General features: G+C 42.5%; 1 protein-coding gene across 1 annotated transcript in view; it reads right to left on the bottom strand.

The window, feature by feature from the left end:
• plxdc2b (plexin domain containing 2b) overlaps positions 1–13,150 on the bottom strand; it is a 101,315-nt gene that overhangs the window by 5,832 nt on the left and 82,333 nt on the right. The window contains exons 10-12 of the mRNA XM_069667621.1: positions 10,923–10,983; positions 10,681–10,834; positions 3,448–3,486 (exon numbers count right to left, since the gene is read on the bottom strand). Of these exons, the coding sequence (XP_069523722.1) occupies positions 3,448–3,486; positions 10,681–10,834; positions 10,923–10,983 (254 nt within the window). The remainder of the gene's footprint in view (positions 1–3,447; positions 3,487–10,680; positions 10,835–10,922; positions 10,984–13,150) is intronic.

Raw genomic sequence — 13,150 nt, 5'->3', positions numbered from 1 at the left:
CATATGTTCCTGATAGGAGGCCTATAGATGCAGATAAGAGTCCAATTGTAGCCTCCAGTCGTGCCAATGCAAACTGAAGAGGCTGAATACAGTGACTACATAATAAGTCTGTCCTTCACTGAGTCTTGGAAGACATCACTCATCTTTGAAGTACTTTCTCAGATACACAGTGGAGCCTCAAAGTCCACCCAGCAGGTGTTTTCTTTGCAGAGAGTTCTTTTGAAGATGAAAAGAACGTCCTGTAAACTTTTGGGAATCTCTGTTTTCACGTTGGAGGAACTATTTCATAAAAAACGAGAATTTCACCTGCAATTTGTCAGCTAGAGAAACACACGAGATAAGAATAAAATAAAAATACACAAAGGGAAAAAGTGTTCTTTGCTTTAAAGCAGGTTCAGCCCAGGTCTGTGCATCAACTTTCTTCTTCTATGCCCCTCTGACAACCTCCTCCCGGGCTCCTCCCTGTCTTTAATTAGCAGCTACAGTCAACGCCGAGCCTGTCAGCCAACCAGCCGCTCCCCCTGGCTCCCTGCCTCATTGATTTCCAGCTCACAGAATAACCTGGTGGTAATCAAACCTGTCCAATGCATGTGGGCAGTCACTGTGAATGTGTGGTTGTGTAATTCAGTGTAGCCATAACAGTGTGTGGACTCCCAGACTGGAGGTTTATAAAGCAGAAAGTATGGATCATTTTGTGTGCTGGAACATCAAAACTAGACAATCGATCATTCTCTGTAATCCAGCTGAAGAATCATTTCACACTGCCACTTATTAACAACAGACTGTATAAAAAAGATGAGGCCAAACCCTCTCTAGCGCCCCCTGCTGACTGGCTGCAGTATAGGTCATTAAGCCCGCCTCCTCCATGTTCACAGATGGGACATGAGTCAAACTATAAAACCAAAATACACGCCAAATAAATGTTTCTCAAACATGGTTTCTGTCATTATAGTTAGTTCTCATCATGCTGATTTATGTCCAAGTGTTCATTTTTCTGACAAGTTTAGTTTTAATTTGATGCTGTAAAAAGGATGATTGACAGCTCTGTTGACGAATCCGGCTCCTGCAACCGATCTGTTCCTTATTAGCAGAGTGGAGGAAGAACGGTGAGAGGAGACGTAACTAAAACAATAACTACAGTCATTGAAGTGTCCACATCTGTGAACGTCTGCTTCAGACCAACACAAGAAGCTGTTCTGCCGCAGTCTGAGCAGACGTGAGGGATTTTTGCTCTTTTTCGGTGAGTTAGATGTGTGTTTGGGTAGCGGAAGGGGCAGGACCTCAATACTGTGGCTCGGCCAGTCTAGCTCTACTGCACAGACAGTGGCTCCAAATGCACAAGATGGCAGTGCCCCCTTCTCTGTGTATTATGACTTTTGCACTGTTGTGCTTACTTCTGAAAAACAGCCTGTGGAAGTTTGATTTTCTCTCTAAAATAGGCATTTTTTTCAGTTTCTTTTGACAGAGCTACAGAGTGCAAGAGCTGTCTCTAGGTTAGTTAGAAGCCCAAACAGTGTGACTGGCACTCTTTGCATATATATTTTTTTCTTGTTTAACATCATTTGTCCTGAACCCAAAATGCCCCCAAACAACAGATAACGAGCCGTTTCGGGGGGACCGGTATTTCGGTGCAACGCGTGACTTGCTCTCTTCCCATTTTAGCGTCTGAGCGTCAGTAGCCTACTCGACACGTTTGCAACCCCAACACTTCAAAGACGTAACAGATAAGTATATTTTGAGACCATAATGAAAAACAACAAAGAGCCATTCATGAGGGCAGCTACCGTAACTACGACAACCACGGAAGCATTCGGCTGAAAGTCGCCAGTTAACATGGCCGCTTGATGAACCGAAACACCGGCCTCTGTTGTTTCCTCTTCCACTCTAAACAGTCGCTGCAAGGTAGGCGCTCATGACATTACATGACAAGCTTTCAATCAACTTTTTAATAGTGGGAAGCCAAAATGTATCATATTCGATTAGTTGTGGAGCAATAGTGTGTGGTTTTTATCGAACAGCCAAGTCTGGTTGAGGTCTTTGACTATCTGTTGAAGCTGTAGTTGCTGAGATACTTCAGTCTGGACGAAACAGCAGAGCACAACGTCGACTTCAACAGATTGCCCTGAATTCGTTCTCCATTAGCTTTGTCTGTATGCCTGCTCAAACCCAAAGGAGACTAAGTAAACACTAATGGACAGCATCAGAGCTTTTAATAAAAAGGACAAATGAGACCAGCGGAGCAGAACAGGGCTAATGGGGCTTAAGAAAGCTAACAATGCAAACTGAGCAGATCTATAACTCTTTGTATGATAATTCTGGCGCCTGTCTTACTATTACTGCTCACCTTGAATAACATTACAGCCAGGTTATGCGGTGTGAAAAAGTTTAGATGCATGAAATATAATCACACGCAGAGAGATATCTTCACAGTTTGAGGTGCCGGCCCACGAGTGCCGAGTGATGACAGACACGCAGCGTTTGTGTAATAGAAGTGTGATAGAGGCGGCTGATTTCCATTTCCTCTCAAGCAGGAAATGAAACGTTTGAAAAGCCATCTCTGAGAGCCGATGGAGATGGAGTCATTTCAAAGTTTGGATGTTTTGCATACATTACCAACTAAAGAGAGAAATGCTGAATTCTGATAGCTGTAGCATGTTTAGCATTAGCGCTGTGAAGTTATTTGATACTTAAAAAGGTGATTAATGTGTTTTTTATGGCGTCATCTCCAGCAAATTCAAGCTTTCACTACATTGTTTTCTCTTGAAAGGTGAAAGTCTTATTTGTAGGTGGTGCAAGCACTTCCCTATTTCCGTCATAATTTTAATCATAGCTTGATTTCATTGTGAAGGACCAATACATCCTACTTTATTTTGGGTCATAAATCTGGATGGTGATGGTAAAATGGATGGTGTTAAAAATTCACCTCAGAAACACAAACATACATCTATATATATAATTTAAATGTTTAATTTTAGCGGGAAAAAAATACAGAATATTCCTTAATTGAAGGCATTTGTACGGAAGAGGATCAGAGGATTAGGGCCACTGGAAAAAAAATTAAAGTCCAATACTTTTTTTTTTTTTTTATTTGGAGAAAAAAAGTCAGAATTCTGAGATTAAAGTCAGAATTCTGACTTTAATCTCAGAATTCTGACTTTTTTTCTCCAAATAAAAAAAAAAAAATTTTTTTATTGGACCTTAATTTTTTTTTTTTCAGTGGCCCTAATCCTCTTCCGTACATTTGAAGACATCAGAACAGAATTTGGGATTTGGGACCGACCTATAATTGATCGCTGAGGCCCACAAAGGGACAGTTAAACACTACAGTCAGTTTAGTTTATCAGCTGATTGAGACACACATCCTCCAAAAAGATCAAACAGCAACCAGGGAGCATTACTTCAGCGGTATAAAACACAGGAGGAAAACAGTGGAAGATGAGGACCTACCCTGGTTGTCTCTGAGATGCAGGGCGATCTTGGTGTCATCTGTGAGGAGACAAAGAGAGAGAGAGAGAGAGGTGCCAGCGTCAGACATATTAATCAATATTTCTCTTTGTAGTTTGTTTTTAAAGCTCTGACAATATCAATAATTCCCTGGAGAAATAAGGCGTCTTTCATTAGGGTCTCATCTTCCTTTCAACATGAAATTTACCACACTTTAAATTGGATTAAAAATTAATGCTTGGAATATAATGGTCCGGCATGCATAATTCAGCACGTAAAAGCTGTCTGGGGTTAACTATACATGTGAAATATGGAAATGTAGCGTGACCCACTTCTCCTCCAAGGCTAGCAGGCGTTTACACACAGCATAGGATTCACATTATGCAAATTCAGCACATACACACAGCAGATACATTTCACTCAGCTGTGATGTTCAGGAGGAATTTACATTTCAATTCACAAAAGAGCCAATGCAGCCACATTCTGGTGTCTGAAATGAATCATTAAGAGAGATATCGTACTGTAAGCGACAGCCCGAAAAAATTTAGTCCCAGACGGAGTGAGCGTCATGAATATGGATTATCATCGCTGCAACTTTAAGTTTGTTGTAGTCATCAGGGATGCAACACAAAAAGTCTGGATGTGTTTATTTCACAAAAATAAATACATATATTCATATCAAAGTTTGGATCTACTCTGGATGTCAGTTATGTCTCGACTAACTTATCCTTAACATATTTTACCATGTATCTAAATTAGAACAGCAAAGCACGGTTTGCACTTTGAAAACAACTCCAGGTGTAATTTTCTAAATAAAAAGTATGTGTCACTGTTTATGGTCCATGTGGATATTAAAGAGGGAAATAATACAGAAGGTTTTCACAGCAACAGATACAAAGACTTTTAAGCCTTTGTTGACAGAGAGAGAGGACGGGATAGTGTCGGAAACAGGGAAGAGAGTGGGGATGATGCGGCAAAGGGCCGACATTGGGAGTTGAACCTGGGGCCGCCGCATTGAGGACTGTGGCCTCTGTATGAGGGAGGCGCGGCTAACTGTTATAAAAGTGAGTTTTAGATGCTGCTGGTCGTGGTGAGGCTGGAGCTTATCCCAGCTGTCATTGGGCGAGAGGCGGGCACACCCTGGACTAATCGCCAGTCAATCACAGGGCTGACACACATACCCCCTTCCCATCTAAAGTTGATGGGAAGACACACTTACACACTAATGCCGATTGTTTTTTTCCCATTGCCAGTGGAGTATACTGCTTTCGGTCTCTTTCCTGCTGTGTCACTGTCTGACGTCACAAACGTGTCTGAGACAGGGTTAGTAAACAGTAAAGACGTTATGGTGGTTAGATCTTTATTGTACCCAATCCTCATTCAGTCTGTGTATCAAACTCAGCGCCGACAAATTTGGAGCGATGTTCGAGCGCTGCTCGGACAAAGACGGCGGAATTTGTAGCTGAGATGACAAGGAGTCGCAGAAGTTACCGACGGAGCATAGCATCGTGCCGGAAAGGGGGGGCGGAGATTAACTTGTCGACACGGGTTTGGTGTTTTTGGTGCACTAAGCAAAAAAGCCAGGTGTCAGCTATAGAGACAGACAACCTTTCACACTCACATTCACACCTACAGGCAATTTAGAGTCACCAGTGACCCTAACGAGCATGTCTTTGGACTGTGGGAGGAAGCCGGAGTACCCAAAGGGAACCCACGCATGCACAGGGAGAACATGCAAACTCCACACAGAAAGAAGAAGATTCATACTAGGAGCCTTCTAGCAATGAGGCTATGGTGCTAACCACTGCACCACCGTGCACTTCAAGTTTTATTTTAAGGCTAAAAAGTTAGCCACCAGAGCCTCAGAATAGTTCAGCCAGGGAAACTACTCTTCAAGTCTTCTAGAAGGCAAATAGTTCTGCTGGAGTGAACAGAGCTGAGGGGCTGCATAGTCAGCAAAAAAAGAGAAAAAGTTCATTTACCCAGAATCCACTGCACATTAGTCCTATTTAAAATGATCAAGTCCGCTTTGTGCAATGATTGAGTGTAGACATCCATCTTAAGTCTGTGTTACTGAAAGAAGCCATAGTCAAAGTCTGTGTGAAACCGGCCCCGGATAAAAAACAGTGTCTATAAAAACAATGATAAGGCTGTTGAATGAAATCTATTAGGCTCTCTCGACAGTGAAGGGAGGATCAGTTACAGAACTGTAACGCTGCTCTGAAGTTTAGCCAGACGTCTATAGGGTGAGAAACGAGATCTAACTCTCCAAGTTCAGACTGTCAGCACACTCCCACCCACACAGATACATTTCTCTCGTCCAGCAGCAGGACGGCGAACCACCCCGCCTTCTCTCTGTAACCTGACCTTTGACCCATGCAGCTGAAGAGACAGGGCAAGAGTCGGGGAAACTGATCCGCTGTACGTGTCAGAAAGGAGCTCCTCTGTGTCGGCTGCAATACAAATACCACAGGATGACCTCTTGACCCCCCCTGGACACACATACAGTCATACACACGTTTATTTCAGAGTTCCTCCCACAGTGACCTGGTTTTGTGACTAGTAATGTTTCGCCTCACAGCTGGACGGTTTTCACACTCCGCCCTGAACTCACTGCATCCACCCTCAGAGCCATGATTAATGGGGGTGCGATGGAGAAAAAGGTCTGCGGCTGAGAATGAAATAATGGATAACTCAGGCTTGAATCTAAAGAAAGCTTTAAAAAAAAAAATCCACAATAGAGAGGAAATAGCATCAGCGAGACAGGATTGTGTCGACTGCAGACGCTGCGCTCTCACACAAGAAAAGAGTCCATCTCAAGTTATTTAATCTCTTAAAAATCACATTTTCACAACCATCTTTTAAAGTAAATCTAACAGCACTTTTGATTACAGTAGTTACAGATTGAAGAAAATGGAACAAAGCAGGAAAAACATGGACATGAAATTATCACACTGAGGGCCCTATTTACACAGCCCATGGTGCATGATCTAAAGCACATGGCGCTTAGTGATTCAGGGCGTGTCGGACCCACTTTTGCAGGTTAAGCAGCGCACAGTCTAGGCGCAAAGTGAGCCGCAAGGCACAAAGAGGTTGGCTTGAGTCCCTTAATTATTCATCTGTGTGTTTCGGGCATAACATGAATCAAACCAATCAGAGTGTCAGCTCTGTCTCATTGTGTACGTACACGCACGAGGCACAGCAGCGTCACTTCATTATTTATTTAAATCTCCAGACACGCCGTTTTTAAAATTCAGTGTGCTGACCTTCAAAGAAAGGTCGGCTGTAAGTGCATATTTACTTATTTTTGCTGCTGGATCACATGGCTGTATTCTCCAGAGCGTGTGTAATGTACACTGGACAGTGTATTAATGTCTGTGGGTAGTTGTGTACGAGGATTATAATGAAGTTACTTCTTAGTTGTGTGTGCGTGTGCATCAAAAAGAGCAGGTTGGAGAGGTTTTGGCCAGCGTGTGGCTCAAGCAAGAATCTCCCCTGAAGTGAGGCCCTGAGAAATCGGCGAAAAAGCCCTTTATTTTTAGAAGCTTCTTAAAGCTGTTCCAAAGAAACAACAAGCGAAAAGCATGATTGCCTCAAAGTTCTAGGCTTTGATTTCAAAAGTTCCTGCTCAGGGACGGTGGTCTTAAATGCTTCTTTTCATCCATTGCAACTTCAATTTTCCCCGTCAGGTCTCAAATATAAAGTCTCTCTTGTGAGGTCAGAAAAACCTTCATTTTTTCCACCTGCTGACTCTAATGTTTTACTGATAGTGATGAAGTCTCATGAAACACTAAACGCAGTACCACTTTTGTAGCCAAAGCCTGACATACTGCTTATTCTTCTGCTGCACATAAGCAAACCACGCAGGTATTAACCTGCTGCTGAAAATAGTCCCCTCAAAAAATGCAGTAAATCCTCCTGTTTGAGTAACGTTTATTAAAAACTACAGCTGTTTTGAGTCGATTCAAAAGGAAATTTGATATTTATTTTAAGATTTATGTCCTCTGAAGAGATGAATGGTCTTTCAGCTCAGAGCCAGAGACAGCAGAGGGAAGTCAGCAAGTATCAAGAAAGCATTGATTTCACATTACAAACAAGCAATGAAGGGCATCGTAACCGAACACTTTCAAATACTTTTAGATCATGCTGCTTCTTTTACAGCCATATTAACCATATTTCTCTTATAAGCCATGTCAAAGACACGTTTCCATTCGTGTTTTGATGGACAGTGAAGCTTTTCTGTGTAGGAATCTGCCACATATAACATTGACGCTTTGTGTCCATACTTGTGTTCCCTACTCTCATGCTCTTAAAAGGATGCAGTGGATTCATTCAACACTAGGATCGATGTCTGAAATGATTGGCTGTCCATCATCTCAGTGGGCCGTGTGCCCTATTAACACAATTGCATACAAAACAGTGTGCATGCTTCTTGTATTGATTATATATAGACAATTTATGACAGGCGGTGAGCAGCTCCATCCTATAACTCTGATTTAACACCTCCACATCTGGAGCTGATTAAGATTAACTGCCTGTTTACATTGAAAAACTGGAAATGAGCTGAAAAGTGGCACCATAAATCCAGCCAGCTCCTCGTAACTTTTACATCTCCGGAGAGAACAAAAAGGAGGTAAACAAACTTTTAAGGACACCTTGGCCATTCTTCCTGTCCTCAGCAGAGGCCTCCTGTCTGCTCGTTTCAGAGCGCATTTGCATGAGATCGCTGAGAGATTATGCAGCAGTATGGTTTGGGTTAGACTCCTGCTGGGGTGCAGCGAGTCATGTGCTCAATATTTTACCCTGCAATTTCAAAGGAGCGCAAGGAACCCCCTCCAACTTTGATGCGGAGCAGTGTCAGTGAGAGACGCTGAACTGAAGCGTATTATAAGTGACAAGTTAACTAGTTTGTCCTTGAACGATAATCCAGTATTTCAATTAAAATAGTTTGGATTTTTGTTCCGTCTCGACAGGCAGAAAAACTTCTCGAAGCTACTTTAAGAACACTTTTTCCATCTCGAGATTCAAGTCCCATTTGCATGTCTCTCACTACCTCCATACTTTTGAGCCTTTCTGTGGCTCTAAACCTGAAGCCAATTCGTTTCTTATAATGACACAAAACTTTAGGCATCGTATAAATCTGTTTCATTTTTAAAGAAGTCATTTCATAACAAAAAGCCAACTATAGTTTTCTTTATCAAATGTCATTAAAAACAGAATTTGTTAGGGACTATTTTCAGCGGTGGATGTATACACATTAACTGCATTCATTAGTATTTATCGCAGCAGAACAGCGTGTGTTGAATTGAACCAAAATAAACTACATTTCCCATGCTCATCATGCAAACAAACTCATTTGTGTTTACCTCATTTAAAATTGAGGCTGTAGCATTAATCGTGTTCTTATCTTATCTGGAACATGTGCAATATGGGTAATGTGCAATTTATATAATTGTGGTTTCTATTGGTATGTGCTTCTCTGTTTCTATGTTGACTTAATATATGCAGCATTAAAGTCCAAGACCAATTTTCCTATGGGCACAAATTGTATTGTTTTGAATTGTATCTTGTGTTGTTGCATCTAGGGATGCACGATATTATCGCACGTTATCGGTATCGGCCAACATGCTGATATCCGCCGATATAATTAACCGATAAATAATGGGCTGCTGCATACTTGATTAAATGCCCGACCTCGGCCTAATGTCCCCGGCGTGAAGAAGACCTGCGCGGCGCAGCGTGATGACATCACGTGTGTCTACCTGCAGCATGAGAGCGTTAGAAGCCAAAATGTCCGTGGTGTGGAAGTTTTTCAAAGTGTCCGAAATAGAAAGCAAAACTGCTATTTGCAATGACTGCTCAGCTTCGGTGATGCAAGGAGGAGCCAAGGCAAAGTCTTTCAACACTACAAACTTGATTAACCATCTCAAGACCCGTCACCCCGACCGTTGTAACAATGTGAGAGTATCACCATTATACTGTACGCTAATTCCAATACAGAAGAGAGTTGATGATCCCTGTAATGATCCCGGTAATCGGCTAAATGAGTTGTAAAATATCGGCATATCGGATATCGGCAAAAAATCTAATATCGTGCATCCCTAGTTGCATCGTGTCACATGATATCGTATTATATCGTACAGCGTATCGTCTTGTATCGTATCGTATCATACTGTACGATATTAATTATTGTACTGTTTATTTACTTTCTATGGCCACTTATTGTTGATCTTTCACTTTAGATACGTTGTATGATCAAGACTCCTCTTTAAACATTGCATCCTTTAAAATCAGAACATTTCACTGATCTGTAAATTCTCATGTTTAAACAAACAAATATCACATACATGGTTCTATATATCGCTTCCTTTGTGTCTTAATGGGAAAAGTGAACCTCACTTGACAAAGTTCTCTTCTCTTGACTGCGTAACAAAAAGATTATTTCATTTTGCCCACTGTTTATTCTTCTTCTCTAGAAAATCATGACTAAAAGGAGACCTCAGATGTAAAATGAAACCTTTAAGGGGAGAGGGAAGAACACTGGTGATAATGAGGAGCAGCTGGAAGAAGGCTTCAATATCTGAATCAGATTGAGCCAATTTCACTAAACTCCAAAATGATTGTCGAGTCACTTTCCTGTTAGCGCTCAATCTAATTTCTAATTAAAACATTTCGCCTTCAAATATGAAAATGTGCCTTCATTGGCTTCACGGTGAAATACTGAAAGTTAAAGCTTCATAATTAACCTTAAACAGATTAAGGAGAACCAAAGCGGGATGAGAATATTTTTGACACATCATCAGAGAAGCTTTTAGGAATCAAAGATTTTGTAAAACAAAGATCGATGTCGAGCCAGTGGAGCTGAACAACGTGAACACTGGCTCGTGCTGGTGCATCTATTTTGGACTGCTTAGATTTGCTCTAATTCAATCTGCATTGTTGAAAAGTTGGTGCAAACACAGCTGCTGCTCCGTGCTCCGCCGCCTGCCATCTGGAATGAATTCTTTTAGCTTAAGTGGAGAGCTACAGAACATATTCGTGCCTTCTGCAAAAGAGAAAAGTGTCTCGTGCATGTTGTTAAAGAGAAAACACATCAATAACAGTGAGGAACAGTTCCGGCAAATGCACTTCATTAAACATCAAGCCAGAACGGAGCATCCATCACTACTTGAAGGAAAAGCTTCAGGCTCCGACACAATACGTGGCCTCGTTCCAGCTCTGTGTTTCCCGCTTTACCTTCAGTGGGGACGCTGGTGGGAGGGTGGGAGGTGGAGGGAGTGTCCCCGTCTGCTGTGGCCTCTTTGCTCCTGGATGTTGTTTTGGCGACTATCGTGGTGGTGAACGGGTAGAGATGTGTGGTGTCGATGATGTCGCACATCTTGTCCTTGGTCTGAAGGATGAGAAACAGAAAGAGGCATTCATTATTTGCGCAGCTCTTAAAGATTCGAGTCATTTCTGATTGCATCTTGTTTGTTTACCTCATCTGGGCAGCTGTTGTCCACCCAATCCTGCCGATGGCGGTCAAAGCCACTGGAACATCTGAAGGCAGAGGGAATAAAACAATGAAGCTTAAACAAGTATACTGGATCCTACGTGGTTTATTGTACAAAGTGTTTGAAACTCTTCTGAACTGATTTATGATGCAGGTGTTTTATATTTATTTCTTTGAGAGTATATTTTCCAATTCGGGAACTTGGTGCCTTGGTCCTTGCTTGGGACTTGAGTCGGCTTCCCAAGACACTACAAAATGAGCTACCATCGAGCCCTAATCCAATCTAATACGACATGGGGCGACAAAGTTCCACTTGAGCGTTAGCTAGCTAATTGTAGCAGCTAGAAGCGGCTATCAGAAGCATGTGTTAAGATTGGCAGAAATATAGTGTTTTACAAAGCAGGAGAGGATTTCAGCCAACATTTATCTTTTTCTTGTCTTTTTAAATTGTAAATGGACAGCTGAAAATTGGCAACAAACAAGGGGAAAACACTGGCCAACCGGACCCCCTTATGTTAGCTTGTCATCCGCAAACCAATTCACAAATGGTCTAGTCTGAAAGCTATCAATTCATCCGTTATTGCCAAGCAGTGACCGGCCGGGCAAAAAAATGTCTCAGGATGCTGATGTAGCGGTTGGATGCTAGGCTCGTTAGCTGGTTCTAAAACCAAATTAAAATGTCTTCTAGTTTAATAAAAGACGCATGACACGATTTATTAACCAATCTCAACATGTCTACGTAAAGTGAACTACCATCCAGTTTTTTTTGTATTGATGCAATAGTGGATGCAGAACTTCCCACAGCAGCGGCAGCCATCTTGGTTGTTTACAAGATATGTCAACGGAGCTCAAACTGATCAAGAAGTTAGCTTAGCTCGTATGGGAATCTGTCGAGGTTAGCAGGGATCACAACGGGAATTTCCTTCCATCCATCCATCATCTATACCACTTATGCTGTTTAGGGTCACAGGGGGCTTGAGCCTAACCCAGCTGTCATTGGACGAGAGGCGGGGTCCACCCTGGACTGACCGACAATTTAGAGTCGCCAATGAACCTAACAAGCATGTCTTTGGACTGTGGGAGGAAACTCCACACAGAAATGCCCGCTTCATCCTAACTAGGATTCCAACTATAGAAGCCCTCTAGCTGTGAGGCTAGAACAAGTGTGAGGCCCACACACATTTGTGTGAGTAATATGGAGATTTATCTTGTCTCCAGGCTAATGTAGACTCTGTTAAAGTTTTAAAGCCTTAAACTCAAACTGAGATTGTGTCCAGAGCCAAAGGGGCTGACTGGTGCTCCCATTAACCAACGCACTGATCTCAATGTGTAAATATTGGTGGAGCAGCTCTCTAACAAATTTGCCGTGTAATTTGAGCCACGCTAAAACGCATGATTTATTCTTTTATATAACAATACTTTTTTTTTTAGTGACTAAGTGACTCAAGCTGAGAGTCAAACATCTGCACCTCCCACACTGTGCCTCCCCCTGAGGGCTGGATCAGAGGAGGGAGCGGCTTTGTACGGTATGAAGACGTAGGATCTTGTGAGGGGAAGTTCATTGGGTCATGGGTTTCTTGGGAAAAGCGTGATGTTGAGTCGGCTGTGCATCACGGTCCAGGACTTTTAATAACCTCAAAAGGCAGACAGTAATCGAGGTGGCACCTACTAATCCTTCATGCTGTAAACGGATCAAAATCACCGCTCGCCCACTGGTGAACTCGCTGTCTCGGCCCAAACAGTATCATGTCTGGATGAAGAGTGAGTATCCAAAGCTGTAAACCCGCCCACACTGTGTTCTGCCAACTTGAAGAGCTGCAGGTGGGAGACGTATAGAGAAATGCACACAAATGAAAACAACCTACGACCGACTCACAATGCAGAGAAGCTTTTTTTTTTACAGCTAACCATGGCAGCAGAGCTTTGTGCTCAAAGGACAATCCGAGTCCAGTGGAGTCTCAGATATCCCCAGCAGGCCCGATCTCTCTGGCGGACATATTGTTATGGTAATGGCTTTATGCTAAGGAGTCCATTTTCATCTTTCTACCTCTCTAATCATCCTTTCCTTTTTATTTCCCCCCCCGAAAAATTCATCTGTTCAATCAGGCGAGACAGATTCCTCCGCTTAATCCCCCCACTTTCTCCCCGCAGAGAGGGAGGCGAGGGAGGCAGAGTGAGACACAGTATTACAGAGCAGGTCTGGTCTAACCTGTC

This window comes from Semicossyphus pulcher, unplaced genomic scaffold, assembly GCF_022749685.1.
Source record: "Semicossyphus pulcher isolate SPU_LCO1_2020_fin unplaced genomic scaffold, fSemPul1.0.p SCAF_18, whole genome shotgun sequence".
Taxonomy (NCBI): domain Eukaryota; kingdom Metazoa; phylum Chordata; class Actinopteri; order Labriformes; family Labridae; genus Semicossyphus; species Semicossyphus pulcher.
Note: the sequence above shows the minus strand (reverse complement) of the source record. Positions and strands in the feature narration are given on the sequence as shown.